Below are 17,385 nucleotides of genomic sequence, written 5' to 3' on the forward strand. Positions count from 1 at the left end.
TTCAGCACATCAAAATACATAATAAATAGCACATTTTATCTCTGAAGTAGACGACTTCTCAAAAATTGTAGACCAGTGTAATTAGTGCCATAGACTCACTATTCATCAAGAATGACCCCTAAGATCTCATATTATTTCAAGAACCCTAATGATAACACCAAGGAAAGCTGATCGTGTTATACGTGCACAGGATAACTCACAGCTCCAGAGTGAACACAATGCTGTAAGTCCCATAAGGGGCACTTGTGTCTTAATTAAACTGTGATGGTGTTGCCTGAGCAATATACAGTTCTTGAATGGCACCAGAGCCCTAAGGGAGAATCATGATTTCGTATACCTTCCAGGGTTCTCCGTTATCTGTAATTTTAGACCTTTTCATTTATAAGCAAGTAGCGGCATTGTGCATAAAGAACATAAGTATAACTGGAATTTTTGCATGTGCATGCAAGACAGAATTGTTTAAAAGTGCATTAAAATGGCAACTTCTTACTCAATAGATCAACTTCCTGTATGTATTCAGGACAATATCTGGGATAAAATAAATTCATACTAATTTTAACTTCTGCCAGCCCTACAGCATCAATACAGTTCAACAAGAGAGATAGCTGGATTCTATCAGCTCATGTATCATCAACAGAAATCTTAACTAAGTTCCAACTCCAATGGTGTTGTCCAGGAGCAAGTGAGGGCAGAATGTGGCCTGTAAACTTTTACAGTATATGACCATGTACAAGTCATTAAAGAATAAAGCTAAACTCTCAGATCCCAAGTTGCACGGGGAGGGCTGACTGTTAAACCCTCTATTATCTTGTAAACTAAGCATATCTGATCCACAAATCATTGAGAGGCAGAGCAAACATAGAAATGTATTATGCCATTTTTGCAGTGAGTTTTCAGAGCAGAAGACCACTTTACACCATTAGTTTACACTAGTATTACCACTCTCAGTATTACTGGGGGATAGGTATTACCAACTTTTCTTTTTAGATTTGAAAAGAAAGAAATATAATAATGGAATCAGCAAAAGATATGGGGTGAGGAAAAGTTTTGGAGAGGGAGCTCATGAACGTTGGACAGCTGATTGCAGTTTGTTCTATTGAACAAAACACTCCTGCTCCTTTTTTTATATTCTTACCACTTGAGAACATTATTTCACACACAACTAGCATATTCCAAAAAGTGCACAAAGTCATCCAGGTTGTAAAACTTACTTTTGGACATGAGGAATGCATACCCAAAGCCTCTTGTGAAATTATTCACCCTTATAGCAGATTCCTCCAGACCCAATTCCCTCTCATGCGGACAAATCTAAAAACTAATTTATGCTCCCCACGCTGGTTTATGGGCAGGGAGGCTGCATTTGCCAGTTGATTTTCCAGTCAGACACTATCCTAATATCAGGATTCGGTCTTTAGGAAGTTTTTAGTTGCTCTGGGGTCCATTCCTGCAATACCATCACCATTGTTCCAATGGATGGACCAGGAACATGGGCTCTCCTGCAAATTAGACAAAGAGGCAGATCCATCCCCCTAATGACTTATTCCTTACTCTCCTGCATAGGTGCTGGAACAAGGGTGCTGGGGGGCCTTGGTAGTACCTTGTATGCCAGGCACACAAGTTTCTGCAAGTCCTCTGCCATTTCAGGTGGGATTTCTTCTTTCCCTCTCCTTTTTGCTCTTAGCTGTGCCTGGCCAACTCAGACAGATGGCTAGCACCAAACTGCATGCCGAGGGCTCATTTCATAACTTAGACTGTTTTCTGGGGTAAATTCTGCAGCACAGTCAGAGTTGGGCCACCCAAGTTAGCTGCTAGTAAACCCCCTTTCTGTCCCTCATCCTAGTCACTCATTTGAGCTATAATGTTGAATTGAGCAAAATAAGTGTCCCAGTGAGTTTTTTTCTCAAAGATAATGGGCTTTTGCTTTATCTGAGCTGGGACAGCCAGACCCCTCTCTCTCTGGGCCTCTGCTGTGTACAAATGGGGTAGAAAACTGTTGTAAATGTCTGGTCTTATCCAAGTTCTCTGGCTGGTTCAATTCCTCATTCAGGCAGCTGCCTTCCACTGTGGTCTGACCCTTTGATTTCCTTCTGGAGTTGATTTTCAGCTCCTTAAGTCCTTTCTGCAACTCATCTTGGTTAGCAAGTTCCAGATTGCCTAAAGCTTGCTTGGTCTCCACTATTTCATGGAAAACCTTCTGGTCTATAGCAGTGAGATTGCTGGTCACCTCATCAATCTGTTTTACCATTCCAGACCAGGAGTTTTGCAGCTAGGCTTCCCAATCTATGCAGATACTTTATAGTTGTTGATCCAGAGATTTCACCTCTGCCTGCAAGTCATCTCTCAGCCCTTTCTGGCAAACCTCCAGCTATACTTTAATGCCTTTTGTGAAGTCTCCAGCTCCTCTTTTAGGTCTTGTTTTAAATCACACTGGTCATTTTTCATTTCTACAAGCACCTCCATTTTCAGTTCTCACCTTGAAAACTGAACCCCACTGCTAACATCAATGTTGCCCCTTTTTTGACCCGAGTGGCTAATCAAAATTTGGGGTCCTAGAGATGGTCCAGTTAGGAGGAGAAATTGGTGGAGTCTGGTATTTTCTCTGATGTAATCTTGTTTGTTTACATGGAATGTACAAACTCTTGCTTCTGCAAATGCAGCAGGAACCAAAACAAAAAGAACCAATTTCTTTGCTTACAGCCCTAAGCCACTTTAGCAAGCACCAAACCCAAAAACTCTCTCTAGCTTCTTCCGGCATCATATACTGTACTCACAGTCTGCTGCTTTACTTTCTTCCTCCTCAGTCTCTCTCAGCTTTTGTGTTCCCTCACTCACTCACACATCCACTGGGTATTGTGACCATGAGTGGATGTGTAACTCCCTACCCACCTGGTACTAGTTTCTGAGCAGACTCTGTAAGGGCCTGTTTTAGGTGTGGCCCTTTGAGTGTCTCTTACAACAATCTTAAGCAAAAGGAGCATTCACACTGCAGTTTTAATGAGGTTTTAACACTACCCATAACAAGGTTTCACCCAGCTCTTAACACTGCAATGGAAATACATCACACAAGAATGGCTATAGAAGAGAAATTAAATATTGCAATAAGGGGAAAAGGTTCAAAAATACTAATGAAACATATGAATGAAGACTTAGAAACCATTACAATCAGATATGAGAACATTCACTCTTTAGTTTAACGGAAGTTTGGGGGATTTGCTAAATGGATAATTAAGAACAAACTATTTCATTTGACAGTAGTGTATATCTTGGAGTTGTCTGCTTGGCCAAATGCAAAATGGTTTTGTTAAAATGAGAATACAAATTCAAAATAATGTAATGATAGGCATTCTTCTAATAACATTTTAAAGTTTGGCTAGAGAGGGTTCTGTTTCCCATCTTTTCTTTTTATCCTTTATGTTTTTCTTTTTATGTTTTATGTTTCTTCCTTGTCCAGAAAACCTTCACAGGTATATAATGTGCCAGGTACTCTGACCCTTAAATGTTGAAAATACACTGCCTGACATATGAAGGAGTAATATTCTTAACTATGGGATGTCATTTTGTTCCTGTACAATCCAAGTTCTTAATTCCTGTATAGCGTTAACATTTGTCAGTTTATAGCCTTTGCAGTGGTTCTCAAACTTCTCCAAACTGAAATCTCCCTCCCATCTAACTGGAAAGGGCAGGACAGTTGCATTCCCCAAGATTGAATATATATGTCTATGGGTATATCTTCACTGGCACTGGGAGCAAGCCTCACAGCCTGGGTAGAGACTCATGCTAGTGCGGCTTGAGCTAGCACACTAAAAATATCAATGAAGACATTCAACTTGGGCAGATGCTCAGGTTCTCATGCCCACCTGACCACCCTAGGTTTGAGAGCCCAAGCTCCAGTCCAAGCCACAATGTCCATACTGCTATTTTTAGCACATTAGTTCAAGTCCTGCTAGCACAAGTCTATCTACCCAGCCTGGGAGGCTGGCATCTAGCTGCCGCACTGACATACCATTCATTAGAGCATTCACAGGTTCTGCTTAGTACTAAAACACGAAATTTAGGATCTGCTTATTTTGAATGTTCTAAAGGGCATTAATAATAACAACAATGGAAATATTTATGAAAAGTTAAGGGAAAGAGAGAGAAAGCAAAACAGCCAAATGCATTATATTTCAGCCTCTAAAAGTGGAACATCAACTGAACAATATAAAATTGTCATAAGCTTCCTGTGTAAGTGAAAATATATCTCACTACTTGACAATTAATGGAATTATGCAACCAGATTAAAAACCATTGTGGAACAGTTGGAGTTGGTGGTTTTTCCAGGAAGTATTGAAACTATTAGTCTTGGTAAATTCATTCTAGTTTGAGTTATAGATTTAGTTCTTTTACAGTCAACTGTCTATTAATGAAAATTAGGTTTCTCCTTTCCTATTTTTTCAAGAGACCTACCATACTTACTTTTCTTCGTTCTTTCTTTACTTTCTAAGTATTGTAATTTCTCTGGCTTGATCTGTTCATTTTATGTAATGTTTTGGTGTTCTGGGCCTCTAAGTTCAAGACAGTGTTCTACTCCTAAGGAGCACAAAAAAGTCACAATTTTGCATAATATATCCAAATATTTGCTTGGCAATTTGCCCATGGCCTTAAAGTCCATCGTTAAAGAGACACGTATCAAGACAGTTAGGCTCAAGTGCATGTTTAGGCTCAAACTCTATTTATTACACTCTATCTCTTTGTCTAAAAATCTTTGCATGTTTCATTTAAAAAACAGCCACCAATCATTGCAGCAGTGAGCAATTTAAAAAGCTATCAAAATTGTACAGGTTCTGGGTATACATTTATGTACATGCACTGTTAGAAATGGAGGACTCCCTGGAAGAGGAAATGTATTCACCTGAAATCACCATACCATTTGGCTCCCCACTATCAGATACCTATACAATTGTGAAATAGGATTTTCCACAGCCTAACGTTTAGATGAGTCCTTTTGTTAGGTATGAATGCCTGATCAGTGATCCTAAAATAATTTCTGCAAAACATAAAGCCCTTTCTAATGATAGTAGGATAATCACAGTTCTGTGTTTGGTTTCAAGTATTTCGCACAATACACAGGATAATGCTTGTTTGACTGCTTGCAGGTATTTAGAGCTCAACTGCTTGGAAAGGAATAATTATTACTTACACTGTGAACTGATTTGCATCACTTGATTATATTTTGGAGGGCAGGGAGTTTTTTTCTAAGTGTAGTTATTTGTAATAAATCTCTGACAAACAGTCACTATAGTGATGTCTCAAAACAAACAAATAACAGCTAATAATGAAAAACCTATATCAAAAACAAATTACTGATACTTTCCATGACTAATTCAGACCTGTCATCCTGCTTGTCATTTTTAAAATTAGGTCAGTCAACAATTAATTTTAAATTGCAAACATAACAATGAAAGGAAAGACAAATGCCAGATTGGTAAATCTGGCTATCCTGTTGAAAAATTAAACTTAATTTTTAAAAGTATCACAGAAACCACAACTTTCCGAAATAAAATCAGGACTGTGCCATCAAACCTGGATTTTTACAATACCATGAAAGAGTTTTTATTTTAATCATTTTCATATCAGCTATTTTCTGAATGAAAAATACTCTAACATCTGTGAACCTGGATTTCGAAAAAGGAACTGAAGTGTTCCATTATGTCATTTACTTCAAATGCAGAAGAGTCAGGACAGGATTTCAAAACTTTAACACAATATATTACTATAAAGGAGAATAGGGAGAAGGTCGGCTAAACATTATGGTCGATGATCTATTAGAAAAAAAACAAGGACAAATAAATTTACCAATTTAGTAACTATGCCCTCAAAAAAAATCCCTTTGTTGTGTAGTAGTGATACTCTACAATCAAAAGAGGTTGCTACAATGACATGTATTTATAGTTATCAATATATTATTTCAGAAACACTAAGCTGAGGAAGCTACAGTCCATGGGGAGGATAGGAAATAATTTATTGCATATGTGAAGATTAGAGGAGTCTGAGAGTTACAACACCTATGTATGCGTACACTGAATACTCTCTCTCTTGGGAATGATAAGGTCTCCTCCTCCTATAAAAGTGAAAATATTCCTATACACTATGAATGCCCCAGTGGATGGCAGTGCACAGAAGTCAATCAGTGCTGAGTGACAGGGTTAATGTTTCACTTTTCACAGGAATCCACTGGGTTCTATGAGATGTTACTCATAGCAGGCTCATGTTTTTAGATTAAATCCATGTGTGTAACGTAAGTAGGTCAACTCTTCCTCAGGTGATATTGATATGAATACTTGTTACTATAATGAAATTGCCATTAGTAGACAAAGAAATTACTTCCCTGAATTTAATTAAACAGAAAAGTAGAGTCAGCTTGGGTATTTAACGTCACCTGTCAAAGATTTCCAGCTCAACTGTGTAGACCCAGGAAGTTCAAATAAGTCGTTTGACTACTTATCTGAACCAAACCTCTAAAACTTTTGGGATTTTCCCAACATTACTGAAAACTCTCCATACATTTATGTGTGAATATATCCCTTACTGTGCAGGGTTTCAATGTTGAATATGCATTATACTCACAGCATACTGAAATTTTTCATTATGTTCAGGATCATTGGCTTTCACCCTCCGCTCCTCCTCTGAAAAAAAGAAAAAAAAAACATAGTTTAGGAGACCAAACAGAGCTAAGAACAAAAGTATAAGAGATCAGTATATAAACAACACTTTGTTTACTTTTAGGAGCATTCAATGCAGCAAAAAAATTCTTTATTGAAGTCCCAATATAGTTCAACTTTTAAAAACCTAATCTTCAGACACTTTAGATAGCTCAATATTAGAGAGAGAGATTTTTTATTTTGCAGTTTCCAGGAATTACTGTTTCAAATTTAATCCCAGATCTCTCCGTGCCTGCAGTGCTACAAACCAAAATGTGCAGCCAAGTAATTTTAATCTCACAAAATCCAATAATCCTCTCACAGAGAAAGTGACAGTGCATTCTGCTGTCATGTAAAAGCATATGCTTAATACGCCACATTAGTATTCTCATGCTTGACTAAAGAGGCAAAATGCACTGGTGAGATTATGGGCTAAATTATGTCGCTTCCTTAAGGAGTTCACTTAACAGAAGCACAGGAAGCCCCTCTCCCAACACAGGAGGCAACCATAAAATGGCTTTCTGATTATCTGACTGCAAGGGGTGGAGAGTGATATTATATACACACCCCAGAAGGGGTCATGTCTAAGTAACTAGGAACATCACCAGTGCATTCTTCCCTGTCCACTGGCTACAACCAGAAGGGCAGTGAGGGAGGTCAGGGAGAGAGGAAGAGATTTTAAGGAGTATATTTTATTTTTAAGAGGTATAACAAGTTGGTGCTGAGCATGTTTCCCCCTGCATTGCAGGGACAATATGACAGATTGTACTCTACTCTACCAGATTAATTTTATAACCACATGCTAATTTATTGAGCAGACCATTATTCAAATGATAATAGATAAAAGATATAATAGTTTAAATGTAAGCAAATCATTTCACTCCTGTTAGAACAAGTTCAGTATATAATACCTATTTTCTAGATGTCAGATAGTTAATGGTTTCACCCTATGTATTTCCACTGAAAACTCCAGGAAATAGAGGTTTGTGTAATTATTATAATTTTCCATCTACAGGAAAGTCTTCAATATGCATATCAGTCCAACGGTTGGATAAACTCATATTCACTAGATTTCATACTCAATGATAGATAATTATGATTTGTTTCCTGATACTTTCTACCTTTATTATTTGTATTACTGACACCCCCATAGTTCATCAGGAGGATTGAAACCTTTAGATGCACCACACAAACCTCTGCCACTTGATCTAATGGCATAACCTATAGCAGTCATAGGTTGTCATCTTCTATGTGGACCAGCCCTAGAGGGCAATGAGGCACAAACTATGCTCATGGGTTTCACAGATATCGGAGGACAGCAGTGGGATGGTGAGACACAGGAATCTTGGGTTCCACCCCAAGCTCTGGAGGAAAGCGTGCTCTAGTTGGCAGATTCTTCTGCCCATTCTCAGTGGGGAGGTCACTGAGCACTGGAGAGACAAACTCCCTGGTCTCAGTTCTAGTGCCCAGCCCCACCTTGGCCTAGAGCAGCTGGAGGCAGCAATAACAGAGGAAGTCCAGCTTTACCACTTTTTCCCTGAGCAGGAGCATGCTCAGTCACTCTGTGGGAATTATGCATGCACAATCCAGCCAGAGGTAGAAGCCGTGAGGGGATGGAGCATGCTCAGTTGCTCTGGGAGGATGGCACACACAGTCTGTTCAGCACTAGGAGTTGTGAGAGGCTCAAGCACATTCAATGAGGATGGACTCTTCAGAGATTTAAGATGTTGAAATCAAAGAAGTCTCTACTAATCACATGCAAAATAGGATCTTTCAAAACCTTACAGTTTAGCCAAATTTGAGCAGATTTTTAACAGCAATGGCAAAGGGCACATCACTGACACAAAGGCTACCCCATGCCAAATTTTAAGTCTCAGCTTCAAAACATTTAAAAGAAAAGACTACTAGGATTTTTTTAACATGGGCAAAACAATGTGTCCTTCCTTAACCACTTCCTCACAAACAGCTCAACTATTTTGGCTGACATTTTCAAAACAAAATTCAGCCTGAGGCAAACACCAAGCATGGAAAATGTCAACCCAAACAATTAAAGTTTGGCAAAGTTAGAGGCAACTGAAAACAGGGTCTTACAATGGGAAGAGTCAGGCAACCTTAATAATAGGCAGCACTACCAGCCCTACCTATAATTTAAGGTGTTACAACTCATTATATTAGGTTAGTTATTCTTCTCACTGTAACAGGATGATATTGTGATACTGGCAAACAAGGTGCCAGCTCATGCCAAAATCACCAGGTCTCAACTGAACACTAACAAATACATAGCTGGAATCAATCTGACTCATCTGTGTGTTAGTATTGTTAAAAACAGGTATAAGAATTATGAGAATATGCTTAGTGTTTAGACTTTATTGGATGCTTGTGAATTGCTGCATGCATTAATCTCACACATAACATCAGTATCCCATATTCTAAGGTAATATTTGAGCAGTTGTATTGTAAGCTTCTGTGACTATCAGACAGGAGACACACATTAATTAGTGTGAACTGCTGATCTGTAACAGAAGGAGTTACATCCTTCCCAACAGGAAAGGTCCATCGACATCAGATGGACTATTGTGGGATGTTAAAGAGTACAAAGGACTTTGGGTTAGCCCTAAAGGACATCTAGAGCTTGCTTATTAAAGAAGCTTCTATTACCTTTTGAAACTTAAGGTTGTAACTGATTTGTATATATATGTTTACCTGCTTTAACCTTGTAAATAAGTCTCTTATTTTCTTTTCCTATTTGTGACAGGGTGCTAAGCAGTCTGTCACTCCAGCTCCAATTAAGGGAGGTGAATTGGAGCTCGGTAGACCACCTGGCCCTGATTGGGGAAGCTTAAACAGCTGCTGCCTCATCAGGCTGAGGCTGGATAAGAGCCCCAGGGGAAGGAAGCCAGGGCGGAGCTGGAAAGAGGAAAGGCAGTGAGGAGAAGCAGAAAGAGATAGCTTGCCCCCCCTCTCCTGCCAGTGGACTGCAAGAAGGGGACTACTTGTATGGTGGAAAGGTGGTGGGAGAACAGTCTGTAAATAAAAGCACCAGGTGGGTACTGCACCAAAAGGTCTCTGTGTGACTTTCTCAGCCCAGCGGGGGCAGGAGCCAGGAGGGCCCTGCAGGGATGCTGCTACACTATTTAATAAATCTTCATATATTTTATTATAGGACAGGCTACAAGCATTGTCTTTGGTGTGAGATCTAAGGTGCAATTGACCTGGGTTAAGTGACTGGTCCTTTGGGATTGGGAGTAACCTGAATATTACTGTGATTCTATCACAAAGGTAGACTCACCTGGCTGGTGAGACAGATCAGAATACTCAAGGAGCCTGTCTGTGACTCCATGTTACGGCTGTTATAGTGTCTGAGGAGTTTACACTTGATAACTGGTTGGCAAAATCTAAGTATAGAACTCACAGCCCATTTGAGGTTTGTGCCCTGCTTCCTAACAGTCTATTCAGACACTCACCAGCAGCATTACAGATATGCTACATTTTTAAAAAAAACAATAACAAAGTTCTGTCATATTGGACAGATGCTTCTTTGTACTGTTGATAATCTGACTCAAATGATTTCATCTCCCACAGGATGCCCACAACAGCCAATTAACTTCTTCTGGTCACAACTGGTTTATCATTAACAGAAGTGTTTCTAGCTCAATACATTTCTTTAATCAGCATAGACACTTTTAAAAAAACATGCCAAGACCTGTATATAAGAGAAAAGTAACCTCAGCTCTAAAAGGAAACAAAAAAATGTAGATTAACACACTTTAATCCAATAACAAAGCAAATATATGGGTACAATCTGAAGAAAGTTGAAACTGTCTAAACTTAATTACTAAACCAAGATCAAACGGAATAGTCCTAACCTTTAGCCAATGTATTTTAAAGACAGACAAAACAAGACTTCCTCCACGAGAGAAACTAATTAATAATGTATCAATAAAAAAATTAAACCTCTGAGGGATATGCTTCCACAGCCCATACAATAGAAGTAGCATTAAGCTTCCCTGTGCACTAGAACAGGGAACAGTATAACCTCAGAGTTATGACGACCTTAAAAATGGAGGTCGTTCATTAACTCTGAAACGTTCGTAACTCTGAACAAAACATTATGGGTGTTCTTTCAAAAGTTTGCAACTGAACATTGACTTAATACAGCTTTGAAACTTTACTACGCAGAAGAAAAATGCTGCTTTTAATCATCTTACTTTAAATGAAACAAGCACAGAAAACAGTTTCCTTACCATGTCAAATCTTTTTTTTTAAACTTTCCCTTTATTTTTTTAGTAGTTTACATTTAACATAGCACTGAACTTGCTTTTCTTTTTGTCTCTGCTGCTGCCTGATTGCGTACTTCCCGTTCTAAATGAGGTGTGTGGTTGACCTGTCAGATCATAACTCTGGTGTTCGTAGCTCTGAGGTTCTACTGTATACCTATTAGTTCAGTCTGAGAGTTTTCAATTAGAAAAATGACATTTCTACATCCTGAACGGCTCTACAGGCTGCAGAGCTTTGCTAGTCTGGGGATATTAATTTGTATGGTATGCAGAAAAAGAAACCTATCTAGCTGAGGATAGGTCAATTTAAAATGCAAAAAGACACAGCACACTTCACCATTACACTTCCGACAGAACAAGAACATTTTGGTCTTTGTTTTACATCCTACTAATTCCCTTAAGCTCCTTCGAAAGTCCTAGCCTAAATCTTTGAGTTCTTAGTCTACATTTTGCATGACAAGAAATATACAAAGCCCAGAACACAGGACAAAAAATATAATGCAATTATATATTTGAATAAATAGGACCAAGCCAACCACTATAAAAATAACAAAGAAACATGCAGTAATTACCGTCTTCCATCTGTGTGAAAAATCATTTCTACCTTATACTTTATTCTTGCTATGAAGAGTTATAAATCCTCTTCAGGACAGTAACATCTGGAGACATTTTCCAGACATTTCCTTAGATATAGTCATACTTTCAAAGATATTTGTATTTCTGTGATTCATCCAAAACATGTATCTTGAGTGAGCTAGTTATTCAACACAACATCCCAGGGGGCTTTCAGTGTTGAAAACAGATACTACTGCATATCCAAACGACAACAAACAAGCAATCATTCCTGTGTCCAAGCTATCTTTAAAAAAAGTGCACCAGTCTCCCCACAAAACAAACAAGACGTTGGCATTTCAAGGTTTTGAAAGCCATCACTGAAACTTTGGTGCAATACATTAGCAATGAGTTTAGCAAAACTGTTTTCAAAATTTGCCTGTTTAAGTGATGCCCAACTGTATATCGGCTTTTCATTAAAAGGGGAAGAGATTGACTTTTGCAGCTGGAAAGCAATGTTTGATTTTTATCGACCCTGAGAAATTCTAGAATTTAAAATAAATAAATAAATAAATAAAAACAGATTTTTTTAATTTAAATTGGATTTTTTTGATAAAATGCTTTTTGAGGAAAAAACCTAAGTTTTAATTAAGATACATTATAGCTCAAAGATATCTCATCATGGAATAGGGATTATTAATTCTGTAGTATGAGACAATATATTCATGTAATGTTTAAGAAAAGTTTTGTAAATGAGTTCCAATAGTTCGTGGATTAGGGACCCAATCTTATGGGGTTCCAGGGGCTACTGTCTAGAATATTTAGGTTAATCTTTCCATCTACCCAATGGGACTCAGTGCTCAGTCTAGACGATACTATCAGAGATGCTTAGTTTTGCAGTTCTCAAAATGTGGATTTGTGTCTCCAGAGATAACATGCTTGTTAATAGCAAAAATGTTTTAAAATAAATAAATAATATATACAGGTGAGAAATAACAGATCTCAACCCTATTGTCCCTCTGCAAATTTGTGTACACAGAATCAATCCCTTACCTCTCTCTAAAAGTGCAAAGTTTCAAAAAGTTCAATGAATAGAACAGTGTTTCCCAAACTTGGGATGCCGCTTGAGTAGGGCAAGCCCCTGGCGGGCCAGGCCGGTTTGTTTACCTGCCCCGTCCGCAGGTTCGGCCGATCACGGCTCCCATTGGCCGCGGTTTGCTGCTCCAGGCCAATGGGGGCTGCTGGAAGCGGCGGCCAGTATGTCCCTCGGCCCGCGCCGCTTCCAGCAGCTCCCATTAGCCTGGAGCAGCGAACCGCGGCCAGTGGGAGCCGTGATCGGCTGAACCTGCGGACAGGGCAGGTAAACAAACCAGCCCGGCCCGCCAGGGGCTTTCCCTACACAAGCAGCGTCCCAAGTTTGGGAAAGACTGGAACAGAAGATCTGGACAAGGAGAAGAAGTCTGGAGATAAATGTGAGGAGGGAGGGACAGGGAGTAGAAACAAAAGTGAAACTGTTTGAGCAGCATATTCCAGAAGTCTTGAGGTCTTTCTGAGTGTAGCCTTCATTGATTTGAGATCTACCATACCATTCTCTCACTAGAAGGGAAAACCTAAAATGGCAGCAGGCCGTAAAAGAGACCCAGTTTGGGAATATTTTAATGAAGTTCTTCTACCTCTGGGTAAGACAGGCATGTGTGCAAAATGCAAACAGTGCAACAAAGAAATTTAAGGCCTTTTTGCCCAAATGAAACAACGTCATGAGAAGTGTTCCTTCTCAGGAGGAAGCTGCGTTGAAGATGATGAAAGGAACATGTCTGAACATGCAGGATCTTCAGGTTGGTAAACATTTTTTATTTCATACTTCTTTCTCAAGGACTGCCTGTCTTCCTTCTGGACTATTCCTGAATTCTCATGTTTGAGCAAAAAATATAGTTGTTACTCTACGGTACTATCATTTTAGATGCAGTTGTGATAAAAAGTAAATAGCTGAAATAGGCAGATCTTCCTTTTACAATTTCACCTTTAAACTAGTACTGAGTGTCAGTGACTGCAGTGAGTAATACTAAATGAGCAGTATGGTAATAGTAGTTAAATAACTGCATTGACTCAGGGCTTGGCTACACTTGCAAGTTAGGGCGCCCGGGGCTGATTTAATACGCTCTAACTCCTGAGGTGTCCACACTGGCATGCACCTGGACTCCATGGCTGGAGGGCCCCTGGTAAACCACCTCTACGAGAAGCATAGAGCTTGCTGCGCCCTGGCTGAAACGCCTGGATGCCAGCGTGAATGACGTTTTGCATTACTGCACTGTGACTGGCCTTCGGAAATGTCTCATAATCCCTTGAAGTCAAGTGGCCACTCTGGTCATTGTTTTGAACTCGGCTGCAGGCATGCGGATATCTCCTTTCAAAGCTCCGTTTCTGACAGCCGGCATGCTTATCTGCTCCGGGACACAAAGCAAACCATTACTGTGGAATTCTTCTGCTGCAGAGGCAGGCATGTGTGCTTGTGTGTGAGAGAGAGGTGGGGGGGGGTTGATATGGGGGTTTCCTCCTGCTGCTGTCTGAACTTACAAGACAGCATGCTGACACACACTCTGCCCCCCAAAACCCACTCTTTCCCCCCCACATACACACAAAACACTCCCTGTCACATTCCACCCTCTCATTTGAAAAGCACACTGCAGCCACTTGCACACTGGGATAGCTACCACAATGCATTGCTCTCTGTAGCGTTTCAAGAGCTGCTATGTGGCCATGCCACTACGCTTGCAGCTGACAGTGTAAACACACGGCAGCGCTGTCCCTGCTGTGGTCTCCGAAGGCTGGTTTAACTCACAGCGCTCTACATCTGCAAGTGTAGCCATAGCCTTATTTTGTTTAGGAGAATCCATCCTCCACATGCAGGATTCTGAAGACTATCCACCTTCAAGATCACCATCATTTTCTATAGTTTCAGAATTATCTGCCAGTGATAGTGTTTCAGTCACATCATGTATGTCACATAGCCACAGTATATCACTTGTAGCAAAAAGAAAAAAAAATCTCCATCATCCAGTAACAACCATAGATAAGTTTGTGATAAGAACCAGCAGAATACAAAAAGAGGTAATTGATTAAAAAATTGTCTGGTTTGTTTATGCCACAAACTCTCCTTTCTGTATGATTTAGAACCCACACTTCATTAACATGGCTCAGTCATTAAGACCAGAATACAGTCCACCCAACAGAACAGATGTCACAGGCAAATTTCTGGATAAAGTGTATGAAAGAGAAATTGAGCAATGTGCAAAAGGTTTAGAGGGTGAAATTGTTAACCTGAGTCTTGATGGGTGGAGCAATATCCACAATGATCCTGTTGTATGTGCTTGTGTGACAACAGAAGAAGGGAATGTCTTCCTTACAGAAACAATTGATACATCAGGAAATGCACACACAGCAGAATACTTATAAGAAGTAGCAGTAAAAAGTATAAAAAACTGTGAGGAAAAATTCAAATGTCTAGTGTGCAGCTTGGTCACAGACAATGCTGCAAATGTATCCAAGATGAGAACAAATTATTTAGAAGAGAGTTCCAAGCTAATAACATACGGTTGCAGTGCTCATTTGATGCACCTCCTAGCCAAAGACTTCAGTGTTCCAGAAATAAAGGCTAATGTTGTTGAAATTGCAACATTACTTCAGTAACAACCACTTTGCAGCAGCTGCTCTGAAAAAAGTGGGAGGAACTAAGGTAAATCTCCCACAAGATGTGCAATAGAACTCAGTAGTGGACCGTTTTGAGCACTATATCAAGAACTGGCCTAATCTGATGACAGTTTGTGAACAACATTGTGAAAAAATAGATGGCACTGTCACAGCCAAAGTTCTCAACATTGGGCTTAAAAGAAATGTTGAACACATGCTGAGTACCCTGAAGCCTATTTCTGTAGCCTTGAACAAAATGCAGGGAAATAGCTCTTTTATTGCTGAGATCTCCAGCACATTTTCTTGCAAATATTCTCAATACTCGGTACCAGGGTCAAACCTTAACTGCTGAAGAAGAGGAGTTGGCTATGACATGGACATCCAGCAATCATCCCTCCATAATGCCAACTATAATAAACTTCAGAGCTAAGGGTGAACCATTCAAGAAATGTATGTTTGCTGATGATATTTTAAAGAAAATTACACCAGTGAACTGGTGGAAATCACTTAAGCACTTGGATTCAGAGACTGTTGAAGTGATAAGCGCACTTTTAACAGCAGTAGCTTCTTCTGCCGGTGTAGAAAGAATATTTTCTTCCTTTGGACTAATTCATTCCGAATTGAGAAATCGTTTGGGACCTGAAAAAGCAGGAAAGCTTGTTTTTCTTTTCCAGATTATGAACAAACAAGAAAATGAAGGTGAAGACAACTGAGTTAGCTGCAGAAGCCAATATTTTAAGTTTCTCATGTTGATCTGGCTGACATAGTTGATTTAATTTTTGTTGTTTTTTTTTAATATTTCATTTAACTATTTTAGTTAAAAACAATTTTAACAAAAACAAACCTGATTTTAAAAAACTTGAACTAAATTCAAAAATTCATATGCTTGTTTTGTTAAAATATTATATGTTTGCTGTTGAAGAAAAAAATCCAAAATACATAACGTTGTTGTTTTAGTTAAATAAAACAATTTAAATGTCTCTCTGGTGATGTTCTCCTCCTAATAGAGCATGGCAAGAAAATATTAATGATTAACCTGTTGAATTGGAGATAGTTCACCTCCCAGTGACTTCATAAATATCTGCTTCAATTACCTTTGGTAAATGAAATAACCAAACAATAATTCATTTTCTGATATAGTTATAAAACTAATCTGAAAAGTTTTCGAAATAAATCACTTAAAAAAAGTATAGTGTGTACCTTCTAAAAATGAAACCTATATCTCTGAGTTGTGAAGAATATGTATTAAGGTTATAACAACCAACAAGAATGCACTTTTATGTAGAAATCCATGATTAAATCGAGTCTTCCTGACTAGTGATTTAAATCAAATCCACTCTGGAATCTCTCCTTAGGATTTGAGCCTAAGTGTACATTGAGCAGAGGTTTCAAGGAGGCTACAGGAGCCCCTTTACCAACTTGCCTACAGGCAATACCAAGACACTTCACATGCTTTTGTACACACAAAGTCGAACTTAGATATTTGGGATGTTAGGAAAAAATTAGATCCAAAGTTTAGGGGCGGTTGATTTGATTTGGCTCATTGTAAGGATAGGAGAAAGTTGCAAATCTGGATCTAGGTTCAAATTCTAAACCCCCATCTATGCAATCTTTCATTGTGGTTTAACCCTTTCTAGTGAAAACTAGGAAACTCACAATTTCCAAGAACTAAGGCCAAATTTTTCAAACCTGTTCTCCTCAAGTTAGGCTTCTAAATGAAAAGGGAACTGACTTTGAGAGGTGCTTACAGCTCCTGTTAACTTCTGTGGAAGATATAGGTCACGGGTAGGCAACCTATGGCACGTGTGCCCAGAGCCGGCTTTAGGCCGATTCAGCCGATTCGGCTGAATTGGGCCCCGCGCTGCGAGGGCCCCGCGCTGCAGCTCTCCACCCCGCCCTCAGCTCACTTCCCCCTCCTCCTCTCCCCTGAACGCTCCGCCCCCTCCCCTGCTTCCGGCGAATCAGAGATTCGCGGGAAGTCTGAAAAGAAGCAGGGGCGGGCCGGCAGCACCAGGTAAGCTGGGGTGGTGGGGGTGCGAGAAGGGCTCCGGGAAGGCGCGGCCCGTTCCCGCCGAGCACACAGGCCCCAGCGGCTCTGGCCCGGCTTGGCTCCCGCCCGGCCCCCGCAGCGCAGCGTGGCTCGGGTCCGGCCCGGCCCCCGCGGCGCGGCTCGGGTCCGGCGTGGCTCC

General features: G+C 39.9%; 1 protein-coding gene across 1 annotated transcript in view; it reads right to left on the minus strand.

Annotated features, from left to right (window-relative positions):
- The window catches only part of ATP8B4 (ATPase phospholipid transporting 8B4 (putative)), a 165,553-nt gene that overhangs the window by 144,541 nt on the left and 3,627 nt on the right, over positions 1-17,385 (minus strand). Inside the window, exon 2 of the mRNA XM_024193909.3 lies at positions 6,607-6,665. Within this exon, the coding sequence (XP_024049677.1) occupies positions 6,607-6,665 (59 nt within the window). The remainder of the gene's footprint in view (positions 1-6,606; positions 6,666-17,385) is intronic.

The sequence above is a fragment of the Terrapene carolina genome, unplaced genomic scaffold (assembly GCF_002925995.2).
Source record: "Terrapene carolina triunguis isolate 2854851 unplaced genomic scaffold, T_m_triunguis-2.0 Scaffold67, whole genome shotgun sequence".
In the NCBI taxonomy this organism is placed as follows: Eukaryota; Metazoa; Chordata; order Testudines; family Emydidae; genus Terrapene; species Terrapene triunguis.